This window comes from Cryptomeria japonica, chromosome 7, assembly GCF_030272615.1.
Source record: "Cryptomeria japonica chromosome 7, Sugi_1.0, whole genome shotgun sequence".
NCBI classification, from domain to species: Eukaryota; Viridiplantae; Streptophyta; class Pinopsida; order Cupressales; family Cupressaceae; genus Cryptomeria; species Cryptomeria japonica.
The window spans coordinates 366495413-366509074 of record NC_081411.1 but is presented as its reverse complement, the minus strand read 5'-3'; the positions used below and the strand labels follow the sequence as shown (position 1 = coordinate 366509074).

The following is a 13662-nucleotide window of genomic DNA, read 5'->3' as shown; positions in this document are numbered from 1 at the left end:
GCAGATCAATATTGTGTTGGAAGTCTACTTGAGGCATTTGAGTTGGCGATGGGATAGTAGCCTTTTACTCCGCATACTGTGATGCATGGATATCAAGGAGGTGATGCCGATGCGGCAGACATGGTACAGAATTGGAATGAGCATGTTGACCTTGATCGTTATCATCTCACCAAGGCATTAGAGCGAATGAAAAGGAATGGTGATGGAAAGTGAAGACAAGTGTAATTTCAAGTCAGTGACAGAGTTTTGTTGCGCATGGATCCTTACCAGTTTAAAGTGCCAAGGGGTTTGAGCACTGCACTTGTTTGCAAGTGGGATGGGCCATTCCACATTGTGAAGAAGTTGGGTCTTGTAGCATATTAGTTAGATCTACCAAAACATCTGGGAATGCACCCAGTTTTTCATGTGTCACAACTGAGAGCACACAATGTAGATGGAGAAGACTTCGTTCGGAACATTCCTTAGAGGGGGCCTGTGAATGTGGTTGACCATCCAAAGAAGTGAGTAGGTCAAATCTTGGCTATGCAAATATTACGCTATGACAGAAAAGTGCATAGAGAATTCCTGATCATTTTCTATGGCGAGCCACGTGAGTTCTCTTCTTGGCAAGCTAGTGAGACTCTTTGGCATCATGAGGAAAAGATCATGGAGTTCCTCAAGAGGAACTTGACTCTGTAGTCTTGAAGTGCAGGAGAAAATTCCCTCTGTGACTTCTTGGTTCAAAGTTTTAGCAAAGAGGGCATTGCACCAGGTTGAGTGGGGAAGGATGTAACAGACCTAGACTTTGCATTCTTTTCGGGATGAAGTCTTTTTGTGTGTTCATTGAATTGAACACTTAGCCAAGTTTGGATGACACTTTTTCAGTCTAAGTGGATCCGCATGGGATCACTTATGTATTTGGGGCTGACTCGAGTTGGGACAAGTACCGAGGTGCTTTGCAACTTGAGCGGTTATGCACTTGGCAGGCCGATTTCATGGATCGAGAACTTGAGGAGACTAGTGTTTCTCAACGCATCATACATGGCTTTGGTTTTGTAATGTTGGTTTTGCATAATTGAAAAGCATCCATGTTCGCTGACCAACTTTGTGTGTTCTTGTGTATCTTGGGTTTTGCATTGCATATGACTTGCATCTAAGTTGTTTTATTCTGCATTGATTTGGATTCTACATTGGCAACATTCACAACATTGTTTTAAGGTGACACTGAGTTCCGACCAATCAGGTACGAGAAGGCGTAGTCTGGGTTGGTTGTCTGCAGGCCATTACGCACCTGAGAAGTCTAATTCAAGTGTGGCGAAGATCTCGCTGATAAGGTCCGTGACATTAGCCATGATAGACATACTTTTGAATGTAATCCAGATATTTTGCATGTTTAAATACTTCAGTCAAAGAGGCAATACATCCAGTACAGGAATATCGATAGTTTATAATATTCTAGGGAGACAAGTGCTGCTCAAGCATGTGAAATGCATTGTGACCCCCATTCATCGCGAATATTTTTTTTTGAGTATCAATACTTTCATTTTTTTATAAACATAATTTATTAGTTTCCTGTCGATAGGCAGGAATACTAATGCATTCATTGAATATATTTGATTTTTGAATCCATCCAATAATGTGGTAGTATTTTTACATATTTGCATGGATTTCTATAGTTAAAATTGAGGCACAATGTTTTTTCAATTTATAAAACACAATTTATCTCTTTTTTTATTGGTCTTCACTCCAAATAGTCAATACAAAAAAAATATTTTTATTTTTAATTTATTTAGTTATTTAGGCAATATTATTTACTAGCACCCAAAAGGACAATAAATTATTGTCTCCTCCATAATGATAAATGGTGATTGCATTCCAAAAAAATCTTTGGAAATCTTATTTCATTGAATGAAACGAGCAAAATCTTGTGGTACTAATATTTTAAAAGTATTTGCATTTATTTCATATTTAATGTAAACATTAAATGTGATGTTTCACATGACAAGAAAAAAATAAAAATCTAAACAAATCTTATCTCATCCATTATAAATAAGTAAATATTAATTTTTTTCATCTCCAAATCTAGAAAAACCTATGAAAATCTTATCTTATCTACTATAAACAATACTGTAAACATTTTTGTCAAGGCAAATGCAACCTACATTGGGCTTAAACTGGCTAGCCATGAAAGATTTAAGAAGGTATAGATGGAGAGTGAATCGTTAAATATAATTAATTGTTTGAACAAAAAATCTCCTTGTAGGTGAATGATTAAGCATTTAATGCAAGAATTCTTTGAAATGATGACCAAATTTAAGGCTATTAAAATATCGCATGTTTTGAGGGAGGGTAATACACCAGCTAACCATGTGGCTAATCTTAGTGTGGTTAGAGATGATGAAAAGTGGTGGCATGAAGGGGATTCCTTCCCATTCCAATTGTGTGAGTTGGCAAGGAAGGATGCCAAAAATCTCTCTTCACTTGAACATTAGTGATGACAGATCACATGTGTAGGACTTTTCATAGAAAGAAGTGAAATCAAGTTTCTAGATTTTTCCTATGGCTCTATTTGTTTTGAGCCAGTTTGAAGTTTGGTTTTGGTGTCGTTAGAAAGAATTATAGAGGCAGTAACATAATGGGGGGAGACAAAAATAGAATGGAGTCATCCTCGTGTGAGGTTTGGGAAAAAAATGAGGACGTCTGGAGCGAAGTTGTTGATCGCAGAATGGAGCCCTTTGTTCGGAAACTTCATGGACACAACCATCAGCTCACAAATTTGTTTGTGAGCAATTGGGATAATGGGGTGTTGCGTGTGTATGGGGCAGAGTTCAGAAATGATGAATCCATTATTGCTAAGATCTCTAGGCTCAGTATGGAGGGGAGGAAAATTTTCAGGGAAAGGAGTGACAAATTTTTTTTCATTCCATTTCATTTGTTATCTTCTTTGGAGTTATCTATTAAAAAGCGCTCTAAGAATGAGGATAATCAGGTTCTACATGAGGATTTAATCCATGTAATCATACAGTATGTAAAATTTCATCAGATTAAACCCATCCCTGCTTTGAAAAACCCTAAGTCTTTAGCCAGCCAAGAGGTGCACGATGTTTTAGACATGGAGTTTGACAATGTCGAGGGAGGAATGGCTATGGACTGAAATGATGTCCATGTGTCAAATGACTCAGAATATAAACCCTCAGAGAATGAGGGTCCCTTGTAGAAGACCACTCATGGTACTAGTATTAGTAGAAAAAACCCACCTAGATGGGTTGGTAAAAAGAAATCCCTTGTTTCGCAGACCCACATCTTGGGCCCAAAAAATCTGAAAAAAATAAAAGACTTGAAAAAAGGTGGAGATTCTTGTCAAGGAGGATATTAAAATTAAAATTAACACCCCCGGGTTATCCCACATTAATGGTTTCCACTTTTTCCAACAAAGGAAATCGGCAAAAGTGGAGAATTTTGTTTAGGGGGGGTTCGAGCAAAGTGGGGGTGTTCAAATGGAATACCCTTTGGGGTTTGAGCAAAGCCCCCACTTCGCTCGAACCCCCTCTTTCGAGTGTATCACCTTTAATGCTTGTTTATGTCATTTTTCAATTATAGCACAGGGGTTCAATAGAACCCCCCTCCATTCAAACCCCCCTAAAAATGAGGGGTTCGCTCGAACCCCCTTTCATTTGAACCCCTATTTTAACACTTCTCTGAAGATTTCTACATTTTTTTGCAGAATTTTGGCCTTTACACCTCTGGTTGAAGACTCAAATGGAATGATCGTGACAACCCAAAATGTAGTATTGGAGTCCTCAAAGCAACCTTTCTAATGATTATAATTTTATTACATATTAAGTTTATTATGAACTTGTTTTTTTAATTTTACCAAACATAGGTTTTTCATTGAACATGAACTTCTCTGTTCAGTGCATTGGGAAAAATAGGAAACTAATTCGAAAAAATTATGAAAAATATCTAAGCCCCGAGTATTGATGTCTTCTTTCTAATAAAATAAATAAATTAAATTTCGATACATATATAGAACAAGTTATGTGTTCAAACTTAAACCTATATCTGAACTATGACTAGTCAGACTTCAAAATTTAATAAAATGAAAAATATTGAACATATCACTATCAAACCAACTGCAAGCCTTGTATACTGATGTTACAAACCAAAATTCGAAATAATTGAGTTTTTATCATTTATAGAAAAAAAGTTATGCATTTCGGGAGGCACATCACTCTTAAAAAATGTAGTTTGTTGTGAAAAACTACTTTTCGAGGGAGATGGAAAAATTAAAAAAAAATCCTTCAAAAAAAATTGAAAAAACTATATATAGAATCTACAGACAAAATGCTACAAATCACTAATTTACATCATCTTCAAATTCTTAATAGTTTAAAAGTTATAGTTGTTGGAAGTTGAAGATTATTTTAAAATTGTTCATCTCAGTGTCAAAAGTGGCAAAAAAGTGGGAACCATTATTGTGAGTTCACCCACCCCTGTATGTGGACCCCAATGAGACCAAAGATGATGAAACAAATCTTGGTAAGCTCCTGGGGGAGTCACTAATGTATCAGGAGAAGTGCTTCTGATAGGTTTTTGGGGAAATTAGTATTCTGAAACAGGGGATTAAGGATCTCATTGTCACTTTCACTGATATTCCAGCTCCAAATAAGACTAAGGAACTTCTGATGTTGTCCCAACAAAATGTCAAAGATATTAAGGTTATGAAAACTAAACATGAGGCTAAAATCGACACACTGGAGAAAGAAATATAGAAGCTGAGAAGTAAACTTAAGGGTTTGGTGGAGGTTAGCAAGGAAGTCATGCATAATAGTGTCGAGGGCCTCAAAAGAGTCGATGGGGATATTGCCATTCAGAAGGAGCAGATGACTAGAATCGAGAGATCTCCAGATATCAACTTGGCTAAGATGAACCAAGAGGTGTAGGCATCCACGGGACCTTTTACCATGACCAAGAGCAACTATCAGGAAAAGGGTACTTCGAGGTTCATTATGGAAGAACTCCACGAGATTAATAACAAAGCAATCCAAAAGAATGCTGAGCCTATGAAAGCACTTTCTTAGTTTATTTACTTGTGCATCTTGTTTAGGTTTGTTTTTTGTGTTTTTTGTTTTGGGGTGAATCCCCTATTTCTATTGTTGTTTAGCGGCTGGTTAGACTTTGGTTACTGTGTTTAAATTTTTGATGGATCTGGGTTTTGGCTCCCTATTAAACCTGTTTATCATAATAAAAAATAATACTATAAACATTAAATATGATGTTTCATTTAAAAACTTATAAAAATCAGAAAATCTATAAAAATATAGAGAATCTTATCTTATCCATTGTAAATATGTAAATATTAAATATTTGTCTACAAAATAACTATAAAAATCTAAAGAAATCTAGAGAATTCTTATTTACCAAAAAGTAAATATTAAGTTTTTTGTCTGCCAGATAATAAATCTGCACACTTTCTAGATTGTATGCCATTAGTCTGTCGATTTATGCACAATTCTCAACTTTATCAAACCCATGTTTAGTTACATGAATCTAAGTTGAATAGGATGCATTTGCCTAGAATCCACAAAGGCATTATTTTGTTTTGTATAATATCTATCTTTAGGGATTCTATTGACCCTCATATTATCAAATAACGATTCCGCTGGTCATATTTCTGCCCAACAAGTCTTCAAAAACCTATGTAGTCAAATTTTTGGTACTTATTTCAATTTTCACTCTATAAAATGTCATAATTATGTGTTTTAATTTGCTTTCATCATTTCTACCAGTTATGGATGTAAGGCATTGAGGCTGTCCTTTACTCGATCAAGGATTCTAGGTTGTGTGTGGATATTTTTGTTACTTAATTAATTATTCTATGTTGTGGGTACAAAATTATGGATGGAGGTTTCTTAACTTGTCTAATTTTTCCATCCAATTAAGGAGAGGGAGGGTTTTCTTGTGGTTTTTGGTGTGAATTTTGTTTCCTTTTTTGTATACCAAATTGGAAAATCACAATGTTTGGAGAACTAGGTGAAAACTATGCTTCTGAGTGGAAGTGAAGGGTATTTTTGTAGTTGAATTGGTAAAATTTTGAAAGTGTCTTTTAGTAAATGAAAGGAAAGAAGGGTTTGTGAATTGGTTGTAAATCTAGGTTTTCATTGGATAAAACATAAATTCTTTATTGGGACATGTAAAAAAAATTATTTGATTTACGGTTTTCTCTGACACTCTTGTTCAAATTGTAGTAAAATTTTCATTGGAAGGCTTCTTTGGCAATTTGTAGAGGAAACATTTGACTTGAGTGGAAAAATTTAGTCTTGGGCTATATTTTTCTCTCCCTTTTGGCATTACTTTTGAGAAGATAGTAATAATGCGCATAGAGGTTGCTACTGAAGGGGCCTTTCATTCTGCCTCTAGAGGTTGATGTATTTGAGCTATCTAATGAACCTTATATGATCGCCTATATTTTTTACTCTCTTCTTTGTAGGTGGGCTATAGGCACTTTGACATAGAGAATGCACTACGAGAAGCTCTTAATTCATCTTTTGGAGTAGAATTTTAAGTAAATAAGATGCTTATTGCTACCAGCAAATTAGGAAACTCTAAAAATGATGACCCAATTGCTGCAATCAAGAAAAGTTTGAACTATTGATTCCTTGTTACGTATTCAATCTACTAGTCAAGGAATGGAGCAGTGCAACAAAATGAAGAGTATTTTAAATTTTGCAAAGAAAGGATCTTCCATGATTACCACATAACTTCTCTCATTCACTTTTCTACATAACTTTGGGTATTGCACCTCATAGATCTAGCAATGAAAGTGCTTCTCCATGACTACATTTACAGGTCATGGATAATGACTGTCTCATATAGAAATCGAACATACTTTGCACAACATTTCTATCTATGCATAACGGTATTGTTCACCCCTAGAAGAAATTTGAGTTGGTAATAGTTCAAGTTAATCTCATATTTGTTTAAATCTTAACTTCCAAATTCATATTATCAAATATGGTTTCACAGTGCATACTTTTTGTTAAAAAAATATGTATTATGATAGAGTTGTGCACTCTGCTTTTGCAATCTTCAAATTCATCTAAATTTCAAAAGATTTAAATTTTGTATGACAATTTATCTAGAAAGTTCACTACTTTATTCTATTGTTCTAGATTCATATCATCAAATATAGTGTCACATCTACATTACTTTTTATGCATACTATTTTTGTTGCATCACACAATAGGTTTTACTTTGTCTAAGAAGCCTCTCAAATATGTTTCATTTTGTCTAAGAATCCTCTCAAATTATGGATAATATTTTTTTGTTACTCTTCTCATTTTCATTTTGATTCTAAAGAATTTGTTTATATTTTAACCAGTCTAAGAAGATCCTAATCTTATACAACATATTTCAAACCTTTTCATCAAGATTTTATAGCAATTGAAAGGTTACCTAGTCATAGATGCCATTGTCCATCACTAAGAAACACTATAATGATTTGTAAATGTTCAAAGTGTTTGTTATGGAATTTCACAGTTTTAATATGCAATTATTATATTATCATTAAAATTTTCCAACGATAACATAATTTTTGTCTATAATTTTGATGGTCATACCTAATTCAATTATAATATTCATTCCTCCTTCATTTTTAATTTTTGTCTATAATTTTGATGGTTATTGATGGTCCACGTCATGAGAGTGTCAATTAATGTTTTTCAAGTGAATGAATTCCTCATTCAATGAGTTTGTAAGATTTAATGAGAGTCTAATATTACATGAGCTAAGACCTAGGTGAGAGGAGACCAAGTTACAAAATTTAATTTTGTATAGAAGAATATATAGAATAAAAATAACAACTATTTTAATATAAAGTATATAAAAACATGTGATAGAAGTTAATTTTTATCAATATATATAGACCTTGTCGGTGCATTAGTAAAGGAGATGACATGTTGAGAGTTCATAAATTTAACTCACAATCACTCTTAACGAACAAATGAGTTAACAAAGTCTACTGATGAGAGGATTGGAAATATTCAACTTGTTGATAGAGTTTATGCAATGTGTGTGAGAGTTTGATGTCAGAAACAAGGTTGGTTTAATTAGCTCCCATTTCTGGCTAGGAGGATATTCAATAGTAGACAAAAAAAATGTAAACCCGATTCTAGTGCACCATGTCTAGTTTTATTTGAAGCAAAACAATCACCTATTCTATGTTAAACATATAAATATGTAGAAAATGAATAAATATAAAGAAAATTTATGTTTTCTATGAAAGAACATGGGTATCATGCATACAAATGAGGCAATATTGTCACATTGTAAAATACACATTTTAAAAATACTAATTCATAACTTGTGAATTAAATTTTGAAAATTGTAATCTTTAAATCCAATATTAATTTGATCATTTTAAAAATATTAATTTATAAATTGTGAGTTGAATTTTTAAATTTGTAAGCTTTAAGTCCATTACTAATTTCATCAGGTAGAATTTTAAGAAAAATATATTTGATATAGAAGTTTGTAAGGGAAAGATAAAAGTATAATCTAAATACATTTCAACTTTTTGATCAAGGACAACTAAAAGAGAGCTATATCTAGTAAGAAAAATTATAAAGGATAATTCAAATATATTTCAAACATTTTATACTAAATTTTAAGTAGGAAATGTGAAAATATTATTGAGATGGAAAATAAATTGTTTACAAAAGTGTTTCACAAGAATCCTAAATCTCTATGAAAAATATCTAATAAAACAAGTTGATCTAAGGGCATATCCTTAGATTCCTACCCTTGGAATGAAAAATATCTAATTTGTAGATAATTATAAAGAGGTCTTGTTTGAGAAAATATTCAATCAAATAATTGCTCAACAGCTATTGCCTTTCCTCCAAGGTGTAAGGTAGATTGTAAGAACACCTATTAGAGGTGTCACAATGAGAAGCTCATTACAAATCATTTTGAGAATTACCCAACTACTTCACTATCAGGAAAGAAGACTATTTATAAGAGGTGCTCTTGAAAACTATGGTTTCTCAACCTCAACGAAATATTTTTAGCTAATTATGTGTTGCTTTATAAGTTGATTGAGTTGTTGGTATAATTTATTCAGAGTTTTCATGAGGATGAGAAGCAATGTTAGGGATTGAAATTATAGGTTTACTAAGGAAGCCAACATCGATGATAGGTATGGTGCTTTTGTTTGTTACATTACAAGTAACTTTCCAACTATCAAACATAGTCAAACCTTCCTTGTTATTTGGTAAATGTAATTTAATCATAAGATTTAAAGATGGCTTTGATCTAGGGGTTATAAATGGGAAGTATTTGGTTTTGTCATCAGAAGATTGGCATGTGAAAGTAGTTTTGGAAGGTTGAAGTAAGAAAAGTCATTAGACATAATAATTGCAGCTAGATTGAGTATCAATTAATTCTATTATATCTTTTAAGAGATCCACTTCCATAGAAATTTGTTCCTATAGATAAGTAGAATAGAAGTTGTGTGGTTCAAGACAAACCATCTTACTTAAGGTGCATGGTACTTGGTCTAGAAATGGCCAATAAAGCAAGTACATATCTAAGAATTCAACAGAAATAAGGATCCGAGATCTTGTTGCTTAGAAAGCATGAAATCAAAGGTCTAAGGAGAAAATCAAAGGAAATAACTATGGGCATACGAAGGTCCATGATTGAAAATGACATCCACATGGTTGGTGTGAACAAAGAAAAACAAAATGAAATCTTCAATCATCCAAAAGGTTTGTTTATAATTTTGAAATATATTTTTAAGGTATCCTTCTGCGAAAAGTATCATATCAATATAAATTATTCTAACCACTAACAAGAATTATGAATATTGAAATTGGTAAAGCCACACCATAAAAAATTTCAAAATTCTAACATAATAAAATATTTGAAATATTTACAACTTCCAAATTTTAATTAAAAAATACCATTCCCAACAACTCCAAGACCTACAAAATCAACATGAACAACTAAACTACAATAACCTAACACCATTTAAATAGGGAAGTGCACCGTCAAATGTCACCATTAAAGGTGGAAAAATGGGAAAAAAAACAATAAACAGAAGAAAAAACAATCATAAGAGCTCAGTAAAGGTGCGAAAATGGCAATAAACAAAAGAAAAAATCTAATCCTTGTTTTACGACGACGACTAGTATTGATAAATATACCGTCGAATGTGATAATTTTTTTTATACTGAAGAGACGATCATTTTAATATTCTGAAAATACAAGTGCTGGTCAAGCGCGTGAAATGCGTGGCGACATATATTTTTTAGTATAAAAACTTTTGAAATTTTACAAACAGTCACATTACTTTAGAACAGAATAGTCTTTGATTTCCCTCGCTCGCACAACCATATGCCCTCGTCGTCAAATTAACTTTTCCCAGTTTTCTTAATAGTTAACCAATCTGCTTCTACATAATATTCAACGCCTCGCCCTTCAAACTAATAAGGAATCTTGCGGGAAGCTTCTTCATAAGACCGGAAGACACTTCAAAGAGGGAAAATGTTGCATATGGATCTATATATAAATGTGCAGAGCATCGTAAGATAGATCCTCACTGAATAACAATGGCTGAATATCGCTATACTTTAAATTTTCATGAGTCATTCAATACTTACCATGATTTGCCTGATGCTGTTACACATGACTTTAGTCCCCTGAAGCAGTACTCCGAGGGCAATGTGGGTGTGGAAAATCAACAAGTACTCATTCTACAACCAGAGGAAGAAATTAAACGAAGGAGAAGAATTCAGAGTATAATGTTTTCTGAGAAGAAAAGAAGGATAAAGATGAGACAATTGCTCTTTACTTTACAGTCTCTACTGCCTGTTTCAACTACCAATAAGGTAATTTAGTCATGGTTTCATCTCTTATCCTCATTCTAATGACTGAGTGTGATTCAAAAGATTGAAATAAAGTTCTGCAATGAATATAATCCAGTTGTTGTTTACAGCCAGAGTTCATTGGGATAGTGTTAATCTTATGAGCTTGTGGTATTTCAGGTAGAAAGACATTACATCATAGAAGAGACTGGTAAATATATTCAGACTCTCCAGACTAAAACCCTGGACTTGCAGAAGAAGAAGGCCCATTTATTGGCCGCGACAAGAAGCTCATCGATTGATCATAATTCATCAGCCATTGATAGAGAGTCTATAAGTCTTAATGTATGTATAGCAGTTTATTCCAGTGAAACAGTTATAATAAGAATTACTGCCTCAAGAATGCCGCGCTCTCTCTGCGAGATGTATGAAGTAGTTGAAGCGCATGCCTTAGAAATACAGAACTCAGATGTTTACAGCGGGGACTCCATTGTCTTTCTCTATATCCACGCCACAGCAATTGTAGGCATGCATTGCCATAACTCATTAGAAATGACCCAAATTGAACAAGGTCTGAACAAAGTTTTACAAAATATTTACTAGAAATATGTTGAGGATATTCACTCTCAGCTGAAAAATAGGAAAGAAATGTAAAGGGGTTTCCCTACATTGATTAAAATTTGAGCTTAAAAATTTCCTGTTCAGTGTTTGGTATTTACTTGAACCAAAATAATCACCTGTTCCTGTACATAAACATAAACAATGGATTCAACCCAGCACCTGATTGGATCTCAACCTTCATTCGACAGGAAGGCCTGGTGCAGCTGCCGAGGTGGAAAGAGAAAACCCTGTAGAAGAGGACAAGATGGACCCGGAGGAAGGAGGACAGCAATAATGGAGTCCTGATGTTTCTTTTCTTTTGCCAAGTAGAATTAATAGTAGATTTAAATACATCAGAACAGTATATCTGCTAGAATAAATAGCAATATTTGAAGGCAAGCAGTACTTGGTTAAATCAAATGTATAAATTCATGATTATAAAGCTTTGTATGAGGCAGTAGGAGATGCCAATTATTTTTTTGTTTAGGGGGGAGAATCGATTAATTTTTTGTGGGGGGGAGAATCAGTTTGAAAGATTGCGATAAACTTTTATTTCCCATTCTGTTCTATATGGGGACTGGCCCTTATAAGTAGATTACTTATCAAAAACTGTATTTGTTTAAAAATAACTGGTCCAGATATTAATTTAGAAAATTTTAAATTGAAATTTGTCACATTAGCAACCATACCGGGATAATAGGACTAAATGAGAACTATATTTTGATATTAAAATTTAGAAAGAGAATAAAAAAAATGAATAATAATTAGTATTTAGGATAGTATCATAATTATGTTATAGTTTAAGACATTTTAAGATTTTGAATTTATTAATGATTTATTATTTGTCATCTTAGTTTATGTCTGTGAATTGAGAATTGACTTAACTTATTTTAATGTTTGGAGATATGAATAATTTGAGTTTTTAAATTTATATTTTAAGTTGATCATATATTTCATTCTCTTACTCATTGTTCTAGGCTAATCACAACATAAATTATTTCCAATTTCTCAACAGGGTGGTGTATTTAAGGAGTAATCTTGATTCATTTAAAATATTGAAGAAAAGAAAGAATCTAGCTTATGCATGTATCAAAAAGAAGAATTTCCTAACATCAACACTTATATCAATATCTTAAGAGAATATTGCATGCTTGTATGTTGTCTTTAACTCTTCCTTGGTCATTAGTAATTGAGTTCAACAAGGGGGTCATCTAAGGATAACATGATCCTCACCTAGTACGTTTACAAGTATGTATTCTAAACACTATTTTCCTTCATAAATATCAAAGACACAATTTTGCATGTGTGGGTTGATTTATGCACTTGCAATGATTGGTTTTCCACTCACAAAAGAAAATCATCACATCCTTGACCACCGTCAGCACATCCCATGTTCTAGTGGTAGAGGATCCTTTATCCATTCCCATAGGGGTACCTTTCTCTATTTCAATAGGGATTTTAATGTGGAAATCAATCCCATTTGGTTCCCCACCAAACTCAAGAATGTCGACTTTCTCCCCTACCATCTCATCAATTTTCTTTTTAATATTTAAATTCTCCAAAGTCTTCTTGACATCTGGAACACCAATGCTCTTTTATCAATGTTGTCAGAAAAAGACAAATTGCGATATTTTTTCTTCTCTTTCCCTTTTTTAAATTTAAATGATTTAGACAATTCCTGCACCTAATATTTACCCTTATTAGCAGATCCAAGGGAGAGGGAGTCTATAACAAACTCCTCCAAGGGCACATAATCAAAGTCTTTTTTATTAGTTTCAAAAGCTATTGTTTTTCATTATGTTACTACGGAGAAGGCCCTGAACCTTTAGAACAACAAAATTATAGAGCAACAACAAAACCCTAGCCCCAAGGAACTAGACCAAAACAAACAAAATCAACTTTCAGAAATAGTCAAATATAACCATGCTTCTGTAGCTAAATCTACTAATTCTAACCACCCACCATCTACCTACCATAATATCATTATACCGAATATAAACAATATTAAACATAGTAACCATATTCACCATCAAAATAAAGTTTGAATTAAAAGGCATGTAGGCCGGTATCTTATACCCATAATAAAACACACTAACCTCCTATACCTAGAAAAGAATTTACGAGAAATAGAAGGGGAAAGCTTAATCATTGTTAATCAGGTTCCAATTGTGCTTCAGCTTATCAACCTTGATGGCCTAGGTGTCCTCCTGCATGTCCT

General features: G+C 33.3%; 1 protein-coding gene across 1 annotated transcript; it reads left to right on the top strand.

The window, feature by feature from the left end:
- The first annotated feature begins 10467 nt into the window (after positions 1-10467).
- LOC131039998 (uncharacterized) lies at positions 10468-11848 on the top strand. The gene is made up of 2 exons (XM_057972866.2): positions 10468-10868; positions 11025-11848. The coding sequence occupies exons 1-2, from the start codon at positions 10590-10592 to the stop codon at positions 11445-11447; spliced, it is 702 nt and encodes a 233-aa protein (XP_057828849.2). The 5' UTR covers positions 10468-10589; the 3' UTR covers positions 11448-11848.
- The last annotated feature ends 1814 nt before the right edge of the window (positions 11849-13662 follow it).